At 46.5% G+C, this 12,523-nt stretch overlaps 1 protein-coding gene across 1 annotated transcript in view; it reads right to left on the reverse strand.

The window, feature by feature from the left end:
• Positions 1 to 12,523, reverse strand: part of LOC110326726 — a 197,547-nt gene that overhangs the window by 44,455 nt on the left and 140,569 nt on the right. The window contains exons 31-34 of the mRNA XM_029542536.1: positions 8,634 to 8,784; positions 6,372 to 6,467; positions 5,073 to 5,225; positions 536 to 768 (exon numbers count right to left, since the gene is read on the reverse strand). Of these exons, the coding sequence (XP_029398396.1) occupies positions 536 to 768; positions 5,073 to 5,225; positions 6,372 to 6,467; positions 8,634 to 8,784 (633 nt within the window). The remainder of the gene's footprint in view (positions 1 to 535; positions 769 to 5,072; positions 5,226 to 6,371; positions 6,468 to 8,633; positions 8,785 to 12,523) is intronic.

The raw sequence follows: 12,523 nt of genomic DNA on the forward strand, positions 1-12,523 counted from the left end.
GACAGACAATTCTGAATGTGTCAAAGCCAAGGTCGTTGAGGTCTCTGGAGTGGGCCCCAGCTGGAACAGGCAAATGGGAAGAGTACCACGCCTTTCCTGTCAGCTAAGTCCTCCTAGATGCCACCCTGGATGTAAGGCCCTTAAGTCATGTGTGCCATGTCACCCTCTGGCTGTAACGCCTCAACCATTGAGGCTTAGCAGTGGGGCTGGGGGTGACCCCAACTGTAGAGTAGGCATCCTGTGAGCTAAAAGGCTCACAATCAGTATCAAGTCACTTGGTAAGTGTAAGTTCCAAGCAACAGACTCTGGGGGATTCGTGATAAACAGGGCGATTCAGAGGAGTCTAGCTCTTTCCACAGCTAACAGGGAATAGCTTTCCCTCAAAGCACAGTTGTGGAGAAAGCTTCTGTCACTTGTCCAGTGGAGCTGGGTGTCACCAGAGTCCTAAAATGGCATCTCTCTCAGTGAAAGGGGAAGGACCTGGAACCCTAGGCTCTACCCACTGATGTGGAATTCCATCCCAGCAGTTCCTCACTCGTAGAGCTCTGAGAACTGTCTGTGCAGCGGGGCAGAGTTGATGTCCTGCCCTCGAAGCTTGAGTCGGCCCCAGTGTTCCTTCAGCACTTCCAGCCGCTTCCACAAGACGAGGAAGGATTTCAGCAGAGCCAGGGACATCATTACATCACATGGGTCCTCCGGCAAAGCAGAGGCCTTTGGGTGATGTTCCAATTGATTTGGGCAGAGTCCTGGCAGTTTGGAACAGTCTGGCTGAAAATATGACAGAAATCCTTTATCAATTGTGGCTCAAGATGGGATAAGTTTTTATATGTAGCTCATGCAAAATAACATCCAGGAGAAGCTATTTTCTGGCCTGCACCATTTGTAGGAAAAAACAAAAAAACAAAACCAAAACCAAAACCAAATAGCTGAATATCCTTGCTGAACAGACAGGGTAGAAAGAGCTGTCTCAGCTTCCTGTGTGCGATTTGAACTATTGGTCTTCATATTTTATTTATAGCTTTTGAAGACACGGTCTGATGTAGCTGGCCTCAAACTAATTCCATTGCCAAGGACAACCTTGAACCCTTGATGGTCCATCTTCCATCTCCTAAGTGTTAGGATTACAAGTGTGAGACGCTACACTTGGCTTTGAATCTCTACCTTCCAAAAACCAGAATCTTGCTTAAGGTGGGGGGGGGGGGAAATAGGGAAGGAGGCAAGGAATTAAATAGAGAAAGTGTGTAGCTGGTACTAGAAAAACAACTCAGCAGTGAAAGTTGCTCTTCCTGAGGACCTGGATTCAATTCCCAGCACCCCTGTCAGATGGCTGGCAACTTCTTATAACTCCAGCTCAGTGGATCCACCACCCTCTCCTGACCACCATAACTGACCACCCCTGAACATGAGGTGGCACCCCCCCCCCATATAAATAGAAATAAATCTTAAAAAAAAAATAAATAAAGGGAGGGTAGATAGTTCAGCAGCCAAGAGCATGTGTTGCTCCCATAGAAGACCTGGCTCTGGTCCCCAGCACCCACAAGACGGCTCATGAGACCATTGTAACTCCAGTTCCAGGGCATGACTTCCCTGGGCACTAGGTACATACAACCATGCAGACAAATACTCAAACACATAAAATAAAATAATCAAATCATTAAAATGGTGTGTGTGTGTGTGTGTGTGTGTGTGTGTGTGTGTACATAAGAGAGAGAGACACAGAGAGAGAGAGAGAGAGAAAGAGAGAAAAGAAAGAAAGATATATTAAACATACTTGAGACTGAAGTCTTCCCTACCCACTATTCTACGGTGGAGCTGTAACGTAACCCTGTGGCTTCGAGCACTCAGAACCTTAGACACTCAGCTTTCCCGACCAGAAACTGGAAGAGCAACCTGGTGTAATTGGACCCTACATCCGCGTGATTCACTCAGCTAAAGGAAGGCGTGTCTGCCAGACAGAGAAAGGGCTGGTCAGACAGAGTCAGGGGAGCCCCTCAGCTGTGCAGCCTTCTTGGCAATCAGCCCGTGGAGTTCCCGGTGCCTTTTTCTCTTTCCTTTTTAAATCCTCAGAGCCCTTTTATCAAATGAAGTCTGAACAATCAAAGCCAAGAACAGGCAGCCTGCAGAATGCATGATTGGTCCCCACTGTCTTAGAGGAAACTTGAGCCTCCCTGAGCTCCGGGTCAATCCCCCCCCCCTTTTTTTTTTGTTTTTTTGTTTTTTTTTTTTAGAGACAGGGTTTCTCTGTGTAGCCCTGGCTGTCCTGGAACTCACTTTGTAGACCAGGCTGGCCTTGAACTCAGAAATCCGCCTGCCTCTGCCTCCCAAGTGCTGGGATTAAAGGTGTGCGCCACCACGCCCGGCTCCATCTCTCCCCTTAGCATTTAGGAGACCATGGCCCCAAGGTCAGGGTACATGAAGCAAGGCTGCCATGGACACTGGCTTGACTCACAGGCAGTGCAGACTCGAGTGTCTCCTGCTCCCTAGAAATAGCTAAATACGTCTAAATGGATGAAATCCCAAGGGCTAGCAGATGAGCTTGCGTGCATCTACCATCCTCAGCAGCTCATCCCAAAGTAAAACCGACTAAGGTAAAAAGCACTGAGTCGGATTTACTTCTTAATCTTGTATTAAAGGTAGCTACGTCTACACATTTTATTTTTATAAACTTTATTTAAAAGGAAAACTTGGAAAATTAAAAAAAAAATTCACACACCAATTCAGACACAGGCTCAAAGTCTGTGCATGTCACTGAATTTCTGAGCAGTTAGACCGGCCATTCGGAAGCTGTGGCACTTCAGGCTGGGTTCTACGCTTTCCCTAACTGAATAGTTTATGCACTAATCCAGTATGGCTAGGGCTAAACATAGAAACCCTGTCTTGAAAAACCAAAGTGAGTGTGGCGGGCAGTATGCATAGGAGTCTGTGGAGGCCAGAGGTCTGCACAGAGCTCGAGTTCCAGACAGTTGTGAGCTTCCTGACGTGGGTCCTCTAGAAGGGCAGCTTGTGCTCTTAGCTACTGAGCCATCTCTCCGCCTTATATCAAAACACTTTAAAGGACAGAAAGTGAGCTAGTAGACAGGATAAAGGATAATGCAGAGGGAGCTGGAGAGAAGACTCAGAAGTTAGGAACACTGCCTGCTCCTGCAAAGGACCAGGATTAGCTCCCAGCACCCACACAGCAGCTTATAGCTGTCTGTAACTCCAGGTCCAGGGAATCTGATGTCCTCTCCTGGCCTCGCTGGGCACCAGGCACACATACGTCCACGTGCACACACATAGGCAAAGGTCATGTGTACAAAATCAAATAAATCCTTTTGTAAAAAAGCTTGTAGGAGGGGGAAGTAAGGGGTGAAGCAAGGCAGGGGGCAGCTCACCCAGAACAAGGTTGGAGAGCAGCAACTGACAGCCCAGGGGCCTAGAAGGCTTCCTGACCTTGGTGCCATTTGATGCACACCTAACTTTGCCAATGATCCCTCAGGGCGAAGCATCCAATTAAGCTGCATTAATTTAGATGACATGTCTACACCCTTCCTGCCCCTACCGCCTGACCTGAAATAGACCCGTGAATCAGTTTTAGCCAAGGAAACTTAAGGGAACTCTATTGGGAAATCTCTGCCTCTTCTCTCTTCAGAATAGGAGTGTGGTTTTGCTTTGCTTTTTCCTATCCTCACAAGTGTTTACCTGATAGAGGCCAAGGAGACCGTCTGTTCACATAGCCAAATGGCAGAGCACGTGTCTGAGGGCCCAGCTGATTGGTTGCATAGACCTTACCTGAGCTGAGCTGTTTCCTCCTAAGTTGCCTGTTCTAGAAGATCGGTGATCATCTGTCATTCTAAATGCATGAATATGTGTGTGTGTGTGTGTGTGTGTGTGTGTGTAAAGGAAAGAGTCTGAGAGAGAAGGGCTGGGAGCAAAGTCTATTAGGCCTTTGGGCTCTGTCCTGAGTATTTGAAAGCATTGAGGGGCTCTAAGGACAGATGCGACATGATCTAGCTCACTTTTAAAGCAGTGTCCTGGGGATGGAGAGACGGCTTATGGTTGGTACGCTGCTCTGCCTACAGAGGACCTGAGCGAGTTTGGTTCCCAGTACCTAGATAGGGTGGCTCACAACAACCTGCGGCTCCAACTGCAAGAGATGTGACACTGTCCTCTAAACTCTGTGGGCACCTTCACAGATGCAGCAAAAGGATAGACAGACGGACACACACAGACACAGATACACACATACACATACGCAAGAAAGAAAATAAAGTATAAAAAGAAAAACAAACAAATTAAGAAAACTAACCCAGTCAAAAAAAGGCCAAGGCTAGCAATGCCAAAGACTTCCCCGAGAAGAAATACAAATGGTCAGTAAATATAGTTAAAGGCGTTTGATATCGCTGGCTGTCAGGGAAATGCAAATTGAAACTACTCTTAAGACTGCATCCCAGCCCTGCCAAATGGCTATTGTGATTTTGTTTTGGGATGCTCAGAGGGTGGTACACTGGGAAACAGCCTACTGAGCCGGTGTCAGTGTCTGGGATCCTCATCCAAAGGCTACACCTGGACCACTAATGGGTGGAGGCTTTTATACATCTTTGGCTTGTCTTCCATATATGCCTACGGACATTATGATTGGGTATTTAACTAGGCAGGCAGTAACACTATTAGTGGTTAGAATTCTAGGGGAGAGGAGAGGCAGCTGCAGAAGTGCTGAGGAATGGGACAACCCTCAAGGACCCGAGCCAGCCCAGGAGATTGGTACCCCTTTTTCTCTTCCTTAGTTTTTGGGGCCCCTATCACAGTTAGAATGAGAAGCATCTCCCATAGCTCAGGCATTTTAAACACGTGTCCATAGAGGGTGGCATTGTTGGAAGAGGTTTAGGAGGTCTGGCCTTGCTGGAGGAAGTATGTCAGAGGGGCAGGTTCTGAGTAGAAAGCCTTGCTACTTCAATTTTGCTATCTCTCGGCTTCCAGCTCCTGCTCCTGGGACAGATGGGTAAGCCAGCCCTCCAGTCTGTCTCTGAAAATAAGAAGGTTCTCCAGTACAGTGCCGCACCAGCAACTCTGTAGCCCATGTGCAGGGATACCTGTGCCTCGTCCAGTGCAGCTTGCCATTCGGTAGAGGCCTTCCTGGTCACGTGACAGCTGCCCAGAAGTACATCTTCCATTAGCATCTGCACACCCACCAGCTCTCCATGGGCCACTCTGCGGTCACGGTCACTTAGTCCACAAAGACACATCTAAAAACAAAGATACCTTCCCATTTTAAAGAGGCTTACATATCCTTTATACATGGTTTTGAGGAAAAAAAATGTTAAGTGCAACTACGTTTATAGCCCTTGCCCTCTCAATTAATAAAAACATCCATAAAAATCAGAGTAACAGTTCTAGATTAAAGTCCTTCCTGTGTATGCGGCAAGTCCTCCCAACCTTACACAGATACAATGAACGGAGAATGGAATAATCTTAGTTTCCTTTAGATCCCCCTTGCTTTTACTGTTTAAAAGAAAAATCTTTTTACTTATGGAGGATTTTGAATATACATAAATGTTAACAAAATGATTACAATTACATCCAACAATGTATTGCCAGCCTTGCCCCACCCCAACTCCCTACTCCGTATTCTGAAGCCAAGTTAGAGTTGAGTTTTTGTGTTGGTTTTAATACATTTATATATTAATATATATGTATATATAATTTATACACACATATATAGATATATAGATAGACAGACAGACAGACAGATAGACAGATAGATGTTGACTTGATCATGAGAAAACATATTTTTCCCAAAATAAATGAAGAGAATTTAAAGAAGCATCATTGGGCTGGCGAGATGGCTCAGTGGATAAGAGCACCGGCTGCTTTTCCGAAGGTCCTGAGTTCAAATCCCAGCAACCACATGGTGGCTCATAACCACCCATAATCCTGTAATGAGATCTGACGCCCTCTTCTGGCGCATCTGAAGACAGCTACAGTGTACTTATGTATAGTAATAAATAAATCTTAAAAAAAAAAAAAAAAGCATCGTCATCAGAACAATTATAGGGACTTCCTCTTCACCCCTGCCTAAGCTGTTCCCATCCCAGGTCACTGTCCCAGGGGCAGTTTCTCTAAGAGGCTTAGATGGTGACTCCAGATAAGTGGCCGCCCCTCTCGGTCATTACTGCCCTGGAGACTGCAGCTGAGTTTACAGTGAAGGCCAGCAGCTGCTGAGGGCATGGGCTTCTCCATAATAACAAAATATGACTCGCCTCATGTTATAGCATCACCATTAAACACACATCTATCTTATAAATGACCACTGGCTAGACCATGAACCTGTGATGCCCTGCTCTGTGGCCTGTGTTTGGTTTTCTCTCTAACAAGTGGGAAGAGAGATCTACCTGCATATCATACTCTAGGGTGTCCGGAATGCTGCTTTTAACTGGAAATGGTCCACCATCTTCCAGGAATGCCCTCCACGGGAACAACGCAAACGCCTGCAAGAGAGAACCAGAAATGATAAAAGGCTCACGCATCCCTCAGACGAAGGCGTTTGCACAGGAGCAAGATTTCTGCATCTGTGCTCCAAGGCCCTCTCCGATGACTCATTTATTATGCCGAAGGGCTTCCTTCTCATTGGAGCATGCCAGTGACACAGAAGGTGTAGCAATGATTATTACTCTTTTCCTTGGTTTTGCTGAAATGGTTTCAGTATAAACAAGGTGCAAAGTCCCAGAACAAGAGATTGTGGTGGCACACACCTGTAAGCCCAGCACTTGAGAGGCTGATGCAGGAGGACTGCAAGTTTGAGACCAGCTTTAGCTAGACCTGTGATTTTCAACCTAGGGGGTCGAAGGACCCTTTCACAGGGGTCACATATCACACATCCTGTGTATCTGATCCTCTTATCATGATTTATAAGAGCAGCAAAAGTATAGTTATAAAGTAGCAAGGGACCACATGCGGGTCACTGCAGCATGAGGAACTGTATTAAAGGGGCGTGGCATTAGGAAGGTTGACAACACTCAGCTAGACAGTGAGACTCTGGAAAGAAACAAAACAAAGGAATAATACAATACCAAGGGGCCAGGTTTTTAAGCAACGACAGTAAACTTAGTTAAATGCTGTCTATACCAGGGACCTTCAAGACCTGCCTTATGGCTCTAAAAGAGGTTTGAGGATTGGACCAGGAGTCACTGTCATGTGGTATGGAAGAAGGGGACTTGTGTGACTGAGTGCCAGTGAACAGGACACGGCAGAAACGATGGTGTCAGGTCACGCAAAGCCCATGGCTGCTGCTTTGGGTTCTCTCTCTTGGGCTGCCCACCCTGGGAAAGCCATTTTCCATGTTGTGAGAAAGTTCTGTAGGAAAGACTGTGGGAGCCACCTTGGATGTGGCTCTCCTGCCAGCTACTGAGAGCTGGTGAGTGAGGCTGGAAGCAAACTTCTCAAACGGAGACGATGCTCTTCAGGGCTGGCCAACATCTTGGTTGCAGCCATCCAGAGAGATGCTAAGCCCATACTCCCTCCTGACCTGTTCCCAGCTTCCTGACTCAGAGTCCAGGGTGATAACACTTATGTGTATGGTCCTAACCTGTTAAGCTAGGGGTGGCTTGGGGCCTGATGCTCCTCTGATTCTTCTCAGCGATCCATCTCTGGCTTTCTCAAATTTTGACTTCTGTAGAGCTGGATAAAGTGCCTGCCTGGTGAGATCACTGGCTTTCCTGAACTTTGACCTCTGTAGAGCTGGATAGTGTGCCTGCCTGGGAGTAGCCCTAGTTGCTAGGATTACATTTGATAACACACGGTGTAACCAGGGCTATTCAAAGCCCCAATGGCTGACCTACTTATGCATTATAATTGCATCATTATTTATCCAAGAGAAAATGTTGCAGAACACAGTTAATCTCAAACCGGAGTTTCTACCTCACCCTAAATCATTCTGTTCCCAGATAAAAGACACACACTTATTTATAATAAGCCTTATGCGTTAGAGCTGGACAGATGTCTCCCCTCTATACTATTATGTCTACGTCCCCATTAATAACCAGAGTTCCGTCTGGGCAGCTCTTAACTCCAATTGGCCAGCCCTCATAGCCATACTTTCATGATTCCCCCACTCTCCACCTTCTTGGCCCTCATGGTTCTCCTGAGACCCCAAGCCAGGAAACCAACACCCCTCATCCCACCCTACCCTCCACCCTGCCTATCCCTCTTCTGCCCAGCTATAGGCTGTAGGCGTCTTTATTCATGTATCATGGAGAACTTGAGGGGCAAGGTTACAGAACATCATTTGGGTCTATGTGCAGATTCTCTCATCCTGGGGAGCAACCAGGTCTTGGGGGCAAGTATTTAACATTACAATACATGGCAAAAGACCTAAACCTCAACAAGAAAAGATTGAGCCTTTTGGGGTTTTGTTTTGTTGTTGTTTTCTCTGACAGCTGTGAGCAGACAGGCTGTTGCCTCCAGTCATCCCATTGAACACTGGCAGGAAAGACCCTGACTGGAAATAATTCCTGGTCACAGGAGTCCCCATAGACCAAAGAAGACCATGGGGCATTATAGGAAGACCCTGCAAAATGGAAGCCAAATAGAAATGAAGAGATAACACTCCTGTACTCCACACATTTTTTATGGGTACAAACACTTGTGAGACTCACCTGGGGGCTCCGCGGGTCCAGCGGCTGGGGCAGGCTGAGCTGTGAGGAAAAGATGCTCTTCCTAAGAGAGTTGCCGAGGGGTGGCAAACCATAGCACGCACCATCTGCGACAGACTGGTAGGCGAGGGTATTTCCCGCTGCCAAAAATGTTCTGCCAAAATATGGTGTGAGCTTTCGTTTAGTACAGTCGCTTATGCTTTTAACACCCAGAACTTTCTTCAAACTTACTGTAGCAAGAGAGTAGAGCCCTCAGCCACTGTGCCCATGTGGACCTTCCCTCTCGGTCTCTAATTTTCTGGCGGAGGGGGGGTTGATACTATTAATTCGAGAAATCGAGAGTTTCTATCAGTAGAGTATATTGATAGAATTTTTTGGAAGGCTGGAAAATTCAGAAAGTACTGGCTATATGTTGTTGGACACCTGAAATGTAGCTCTTGTGAACAAAAGATTGAGTTTTAAATTTTACTTAATTTTAGTTAATACTAACTTGAATTAACCTCACAGCTGTAAAACTGGGCATTGCATCTTTAGCTCTAGACCAATGACTCTAGCTGTTTGTTGAATTTTTCAAAAAGTTAATACCTAACGTGACAGTTCAAATCTATAAAACCAAAATTTAAGGTTGAATAAGATCCACGGGTAAGAGAGAAAACGCTTTTGTTTCGTTGAAATGAAATTTGAGTTTGTGCATCAAGAGCCTCAAAGCCCTGAAGACGAGAGCATGAAATGTATAACGTATGCAAGAATGAGAGGCATACGCTATGATTCAGGGCGATTTTCATGCCCCAGAGGAAATAAGATTAACAAGGACATAAAGACTTTCGAGAGCTCAGCTAGACTCCTTTAGCATCTAAAGGATGCCTTGGAAAAGTGCTGACACAGGATAAATTGGGGGAGGGCACCTTGGAGAAACAATGTCTTCCGTGGAGACCAACAAATCAGACACCAAAGAGAAAGGAGATTGGTCAGACTGAGGGAAATGCCAGTTGATAGAGCTGAGCAGCTAGCAGACCCTAGGCATGTCAGAGAGACTTGGAAGCGCCCGAGCCCCATCAGTGAATATCTGTGACGGGTGTGGACCGGGACACCAGCCTTAAGAGGTCAGGGTAGACCTGAAACCCCACAACAGAGGGGAGCAAAGGGGTCGCTCCTTTCCAACGAGCTCAGGATGCCTCTGAGAGAAATAAGCAAAAATGGTGGGGGTGGTGTGTGAGTTCAAAAATTAAGGTCCGCTATTAGGAGTTGCCTCGAAGAGTCTAACTGCGGCTTCTTCCCTCCTCCCAGGATGAGGTTTCCATGTTTACTCACACTCCTTCCCACAGGGAGCTGTGCCCTTCCCAATGTCCCTGAGCAACAGCTCTGTCTTCTGCCAGACCCTGGAGCAAGGCAAACAAGCGGATCATGTCTTCTCTGGTGATACTGCAGGGTCTGCCCCGCTCTGTCTCTGCATGTCATCCATGGCCTGACATGGCCGTGAGGACACAGCACTAGTGAATTGCTATTGACCTCATCTGTTCCAATATTTAGTGACATTTGTTCAGCCATCACATAATCCAGAGTAGAGTCTTTCCCTCATTAGTAGGGTGAATAGGAGGTAGCTAGGAATGAATGAATGAATGAATGAATAAATGAATGAAATAAGGATAAACAAAAAATGTAATCAACTGGCTTGAAATTCCAGGGTGGACACTTTTAAACCCATTTTTGACTCAATAATATGGCATTGGAAAGCAAAATATTTTTGCTATAGCAGAAGTAAGAACTGATATACTTAATAGTGGAACACTCAAAAACTCAATAAAACTACTGATTGTTGGTGCTTGTGTGTGTGTGTGTGTGTGTGTGTGTGTGTGTATGCGCACATGTAACTGTGCTGGCCCTGAACGTGCTAAGCATGCACTCTACCACTGAGCTAAACCCCAGCTCTGCACTCTACTTAGGATGGTGGTCGGAGTTGGCTAAAGGCTAGATAAATTTATTTCCCTCTTTCTTTTTGACTTCCATGTGATTTCTCAGTGGGCCTAGCCAGGGAAAACTCAACATACCAAGCGTAGCCATGGCTAGAACATTCACAGTAGTGAGCTGGGAACTGCCTGAGATAAAGACAAACCTCCCCCAAGCTGTCATCTTCCCTCACCACAGAGCCCAACATGGCCGCAGTGCCACATACATACACCAGCGGTATGCTTACTTAAAGTGCTGGCATAGAAAGCAGGCCATTTTCACAGAAACACATTCAGCACAAGTCACACGTACAGATGCAGGCTGGTTGGGAATAATTTCTTCTACTGCATGGCTCCTATTGCACCGGTCACAGACATCTCTACCACCAGTTCTCAGGTCTCTTTTTCCCTCCTCACCCCCGCTCCCTTCCCTTCCCCCTCCCCTCTCCCTCCTTTGGGGACCAACTTTGTTCAATATTACTTTATCAGTCTTTGACATGATCTCTTTCTTGCTCTCTTTTGAAGGTTTATTTATTTTTTAAATAGTGTGTGTATGTTATGTAGGGGGGTATGTGCGTGTGAGTGCAGGTGCCTACAGAGGCCAGAAGAGGACATCAGATCTCCTGGAGATGAAGTAACAGGTGGATGTGAGCTGCCCCCACGAGGTGCTGGGAAGGAACTCTGGTCCTATCTATGCAAAAGCAATATGCACTCCTAACTGCTGCATCTCTCCAGCTCCAGGCAAGTTCTACAGATGGTTACAAAAGACACCTCAACCCTTGGAAAAATTGTGGAGCCCTACTAAGGAACCCAGGTGTTATGGAACGTGGTCCTCTGGCCGTGGCATGATCATTGCCCTTTTAAACTCATAGCATCAGTGATTATAGGCAGAGGACCAACACCAGACTGGGCCTGTGATCATTCGACTGTGAAGGGGATGGAGGGAGGTAAACAGTTGTTTTGGGAAGTGACAAGACAGGAGAACTGGTTTTTGATGGTATGGTTGCCTTCATCCATGAGTGACCCAAATTAAACCCATTAGTTCTCGAGCTACACTGGGTTGGACTGTTTCTTAGGTCTGCGAGTCTATAATTTGTCTCTAGGGAGGTTAACTGTGATGTACAGTCTTCATTGTTAACTTGATTGACTTAGAATTACAAGACAACTAGGTGTGTCTCTGCCAGTGTTTCTGGATAGGTTAAAGAAGGAAGAACACTGTCCCCCCACCCCATAGTGAGAATTCTACAATTTTGGTTTCTTTTTAAAAACATAGAACTGTTTTTGTTTTAATTCCAGTGTGGGAATATGGGGCTGCTTTGGATTGTCCTAAACAGCTGACTATGATTTGCCTCATGCTCTAGCAGAGGCATGGTTTTGCCAGCTGCAAATAGTTTGTGACATTTGGAATTCTGGCAACTTTTCAGAGGGTATATAAATGCTAGAGCCCTGCTAGGTAGGGTTGGTGGTTGATGGGCATTCAGTGTGTGTGTGTGTGTGTGTGTGTGTGTGTGTGTGTGTGTGTCGTTTGTTTGTAGTCATGCTCAAAGAAGAAACAATTAGATTCAAGATTCAAGAATCCCTATTTCACCCCACCCCCACCCCGTCCTTAGGGGGTGAGACTGGGGGCATAAAGGGTGGGAAGAAGAGGAACCTGCAAAGTAGCAGATCCAGCAACACCACCCTAAAGGTGGGTGGCGCCCCCTAAATGTGGGCGGCACCATTTCACTTCGGGAGTCGAAAACCCAATCAAACAGGATGAGGAGAGAGCAAGGTAGACACCAGCATTCATCTTCTGGCTCCAGACTGCAATGTGATCAACCCTCCCATCCCCCAACCCCCAGACTGCAATGTGACCATCCCTTCCCCCCACCCCCATTCCCCACCCCCATCTCCTACCCCCATCCCCACCCCCCAGACTGCAATGTGATCAACCCTCCCATCCCCCAC

Source organism: Mus pahari, chromosome 9 (genome assembly GCF_900095145.1).
Source record: "Mus pahari chromosome 9, PAHARI_EIJ_v1.1, whole genome shotgun sequence".
Lineage (NCBI taxonomy): Eukaryota > Metazoa > Chordata > Mammalia > Rodentia > Muridae > Mus > Mus pahari.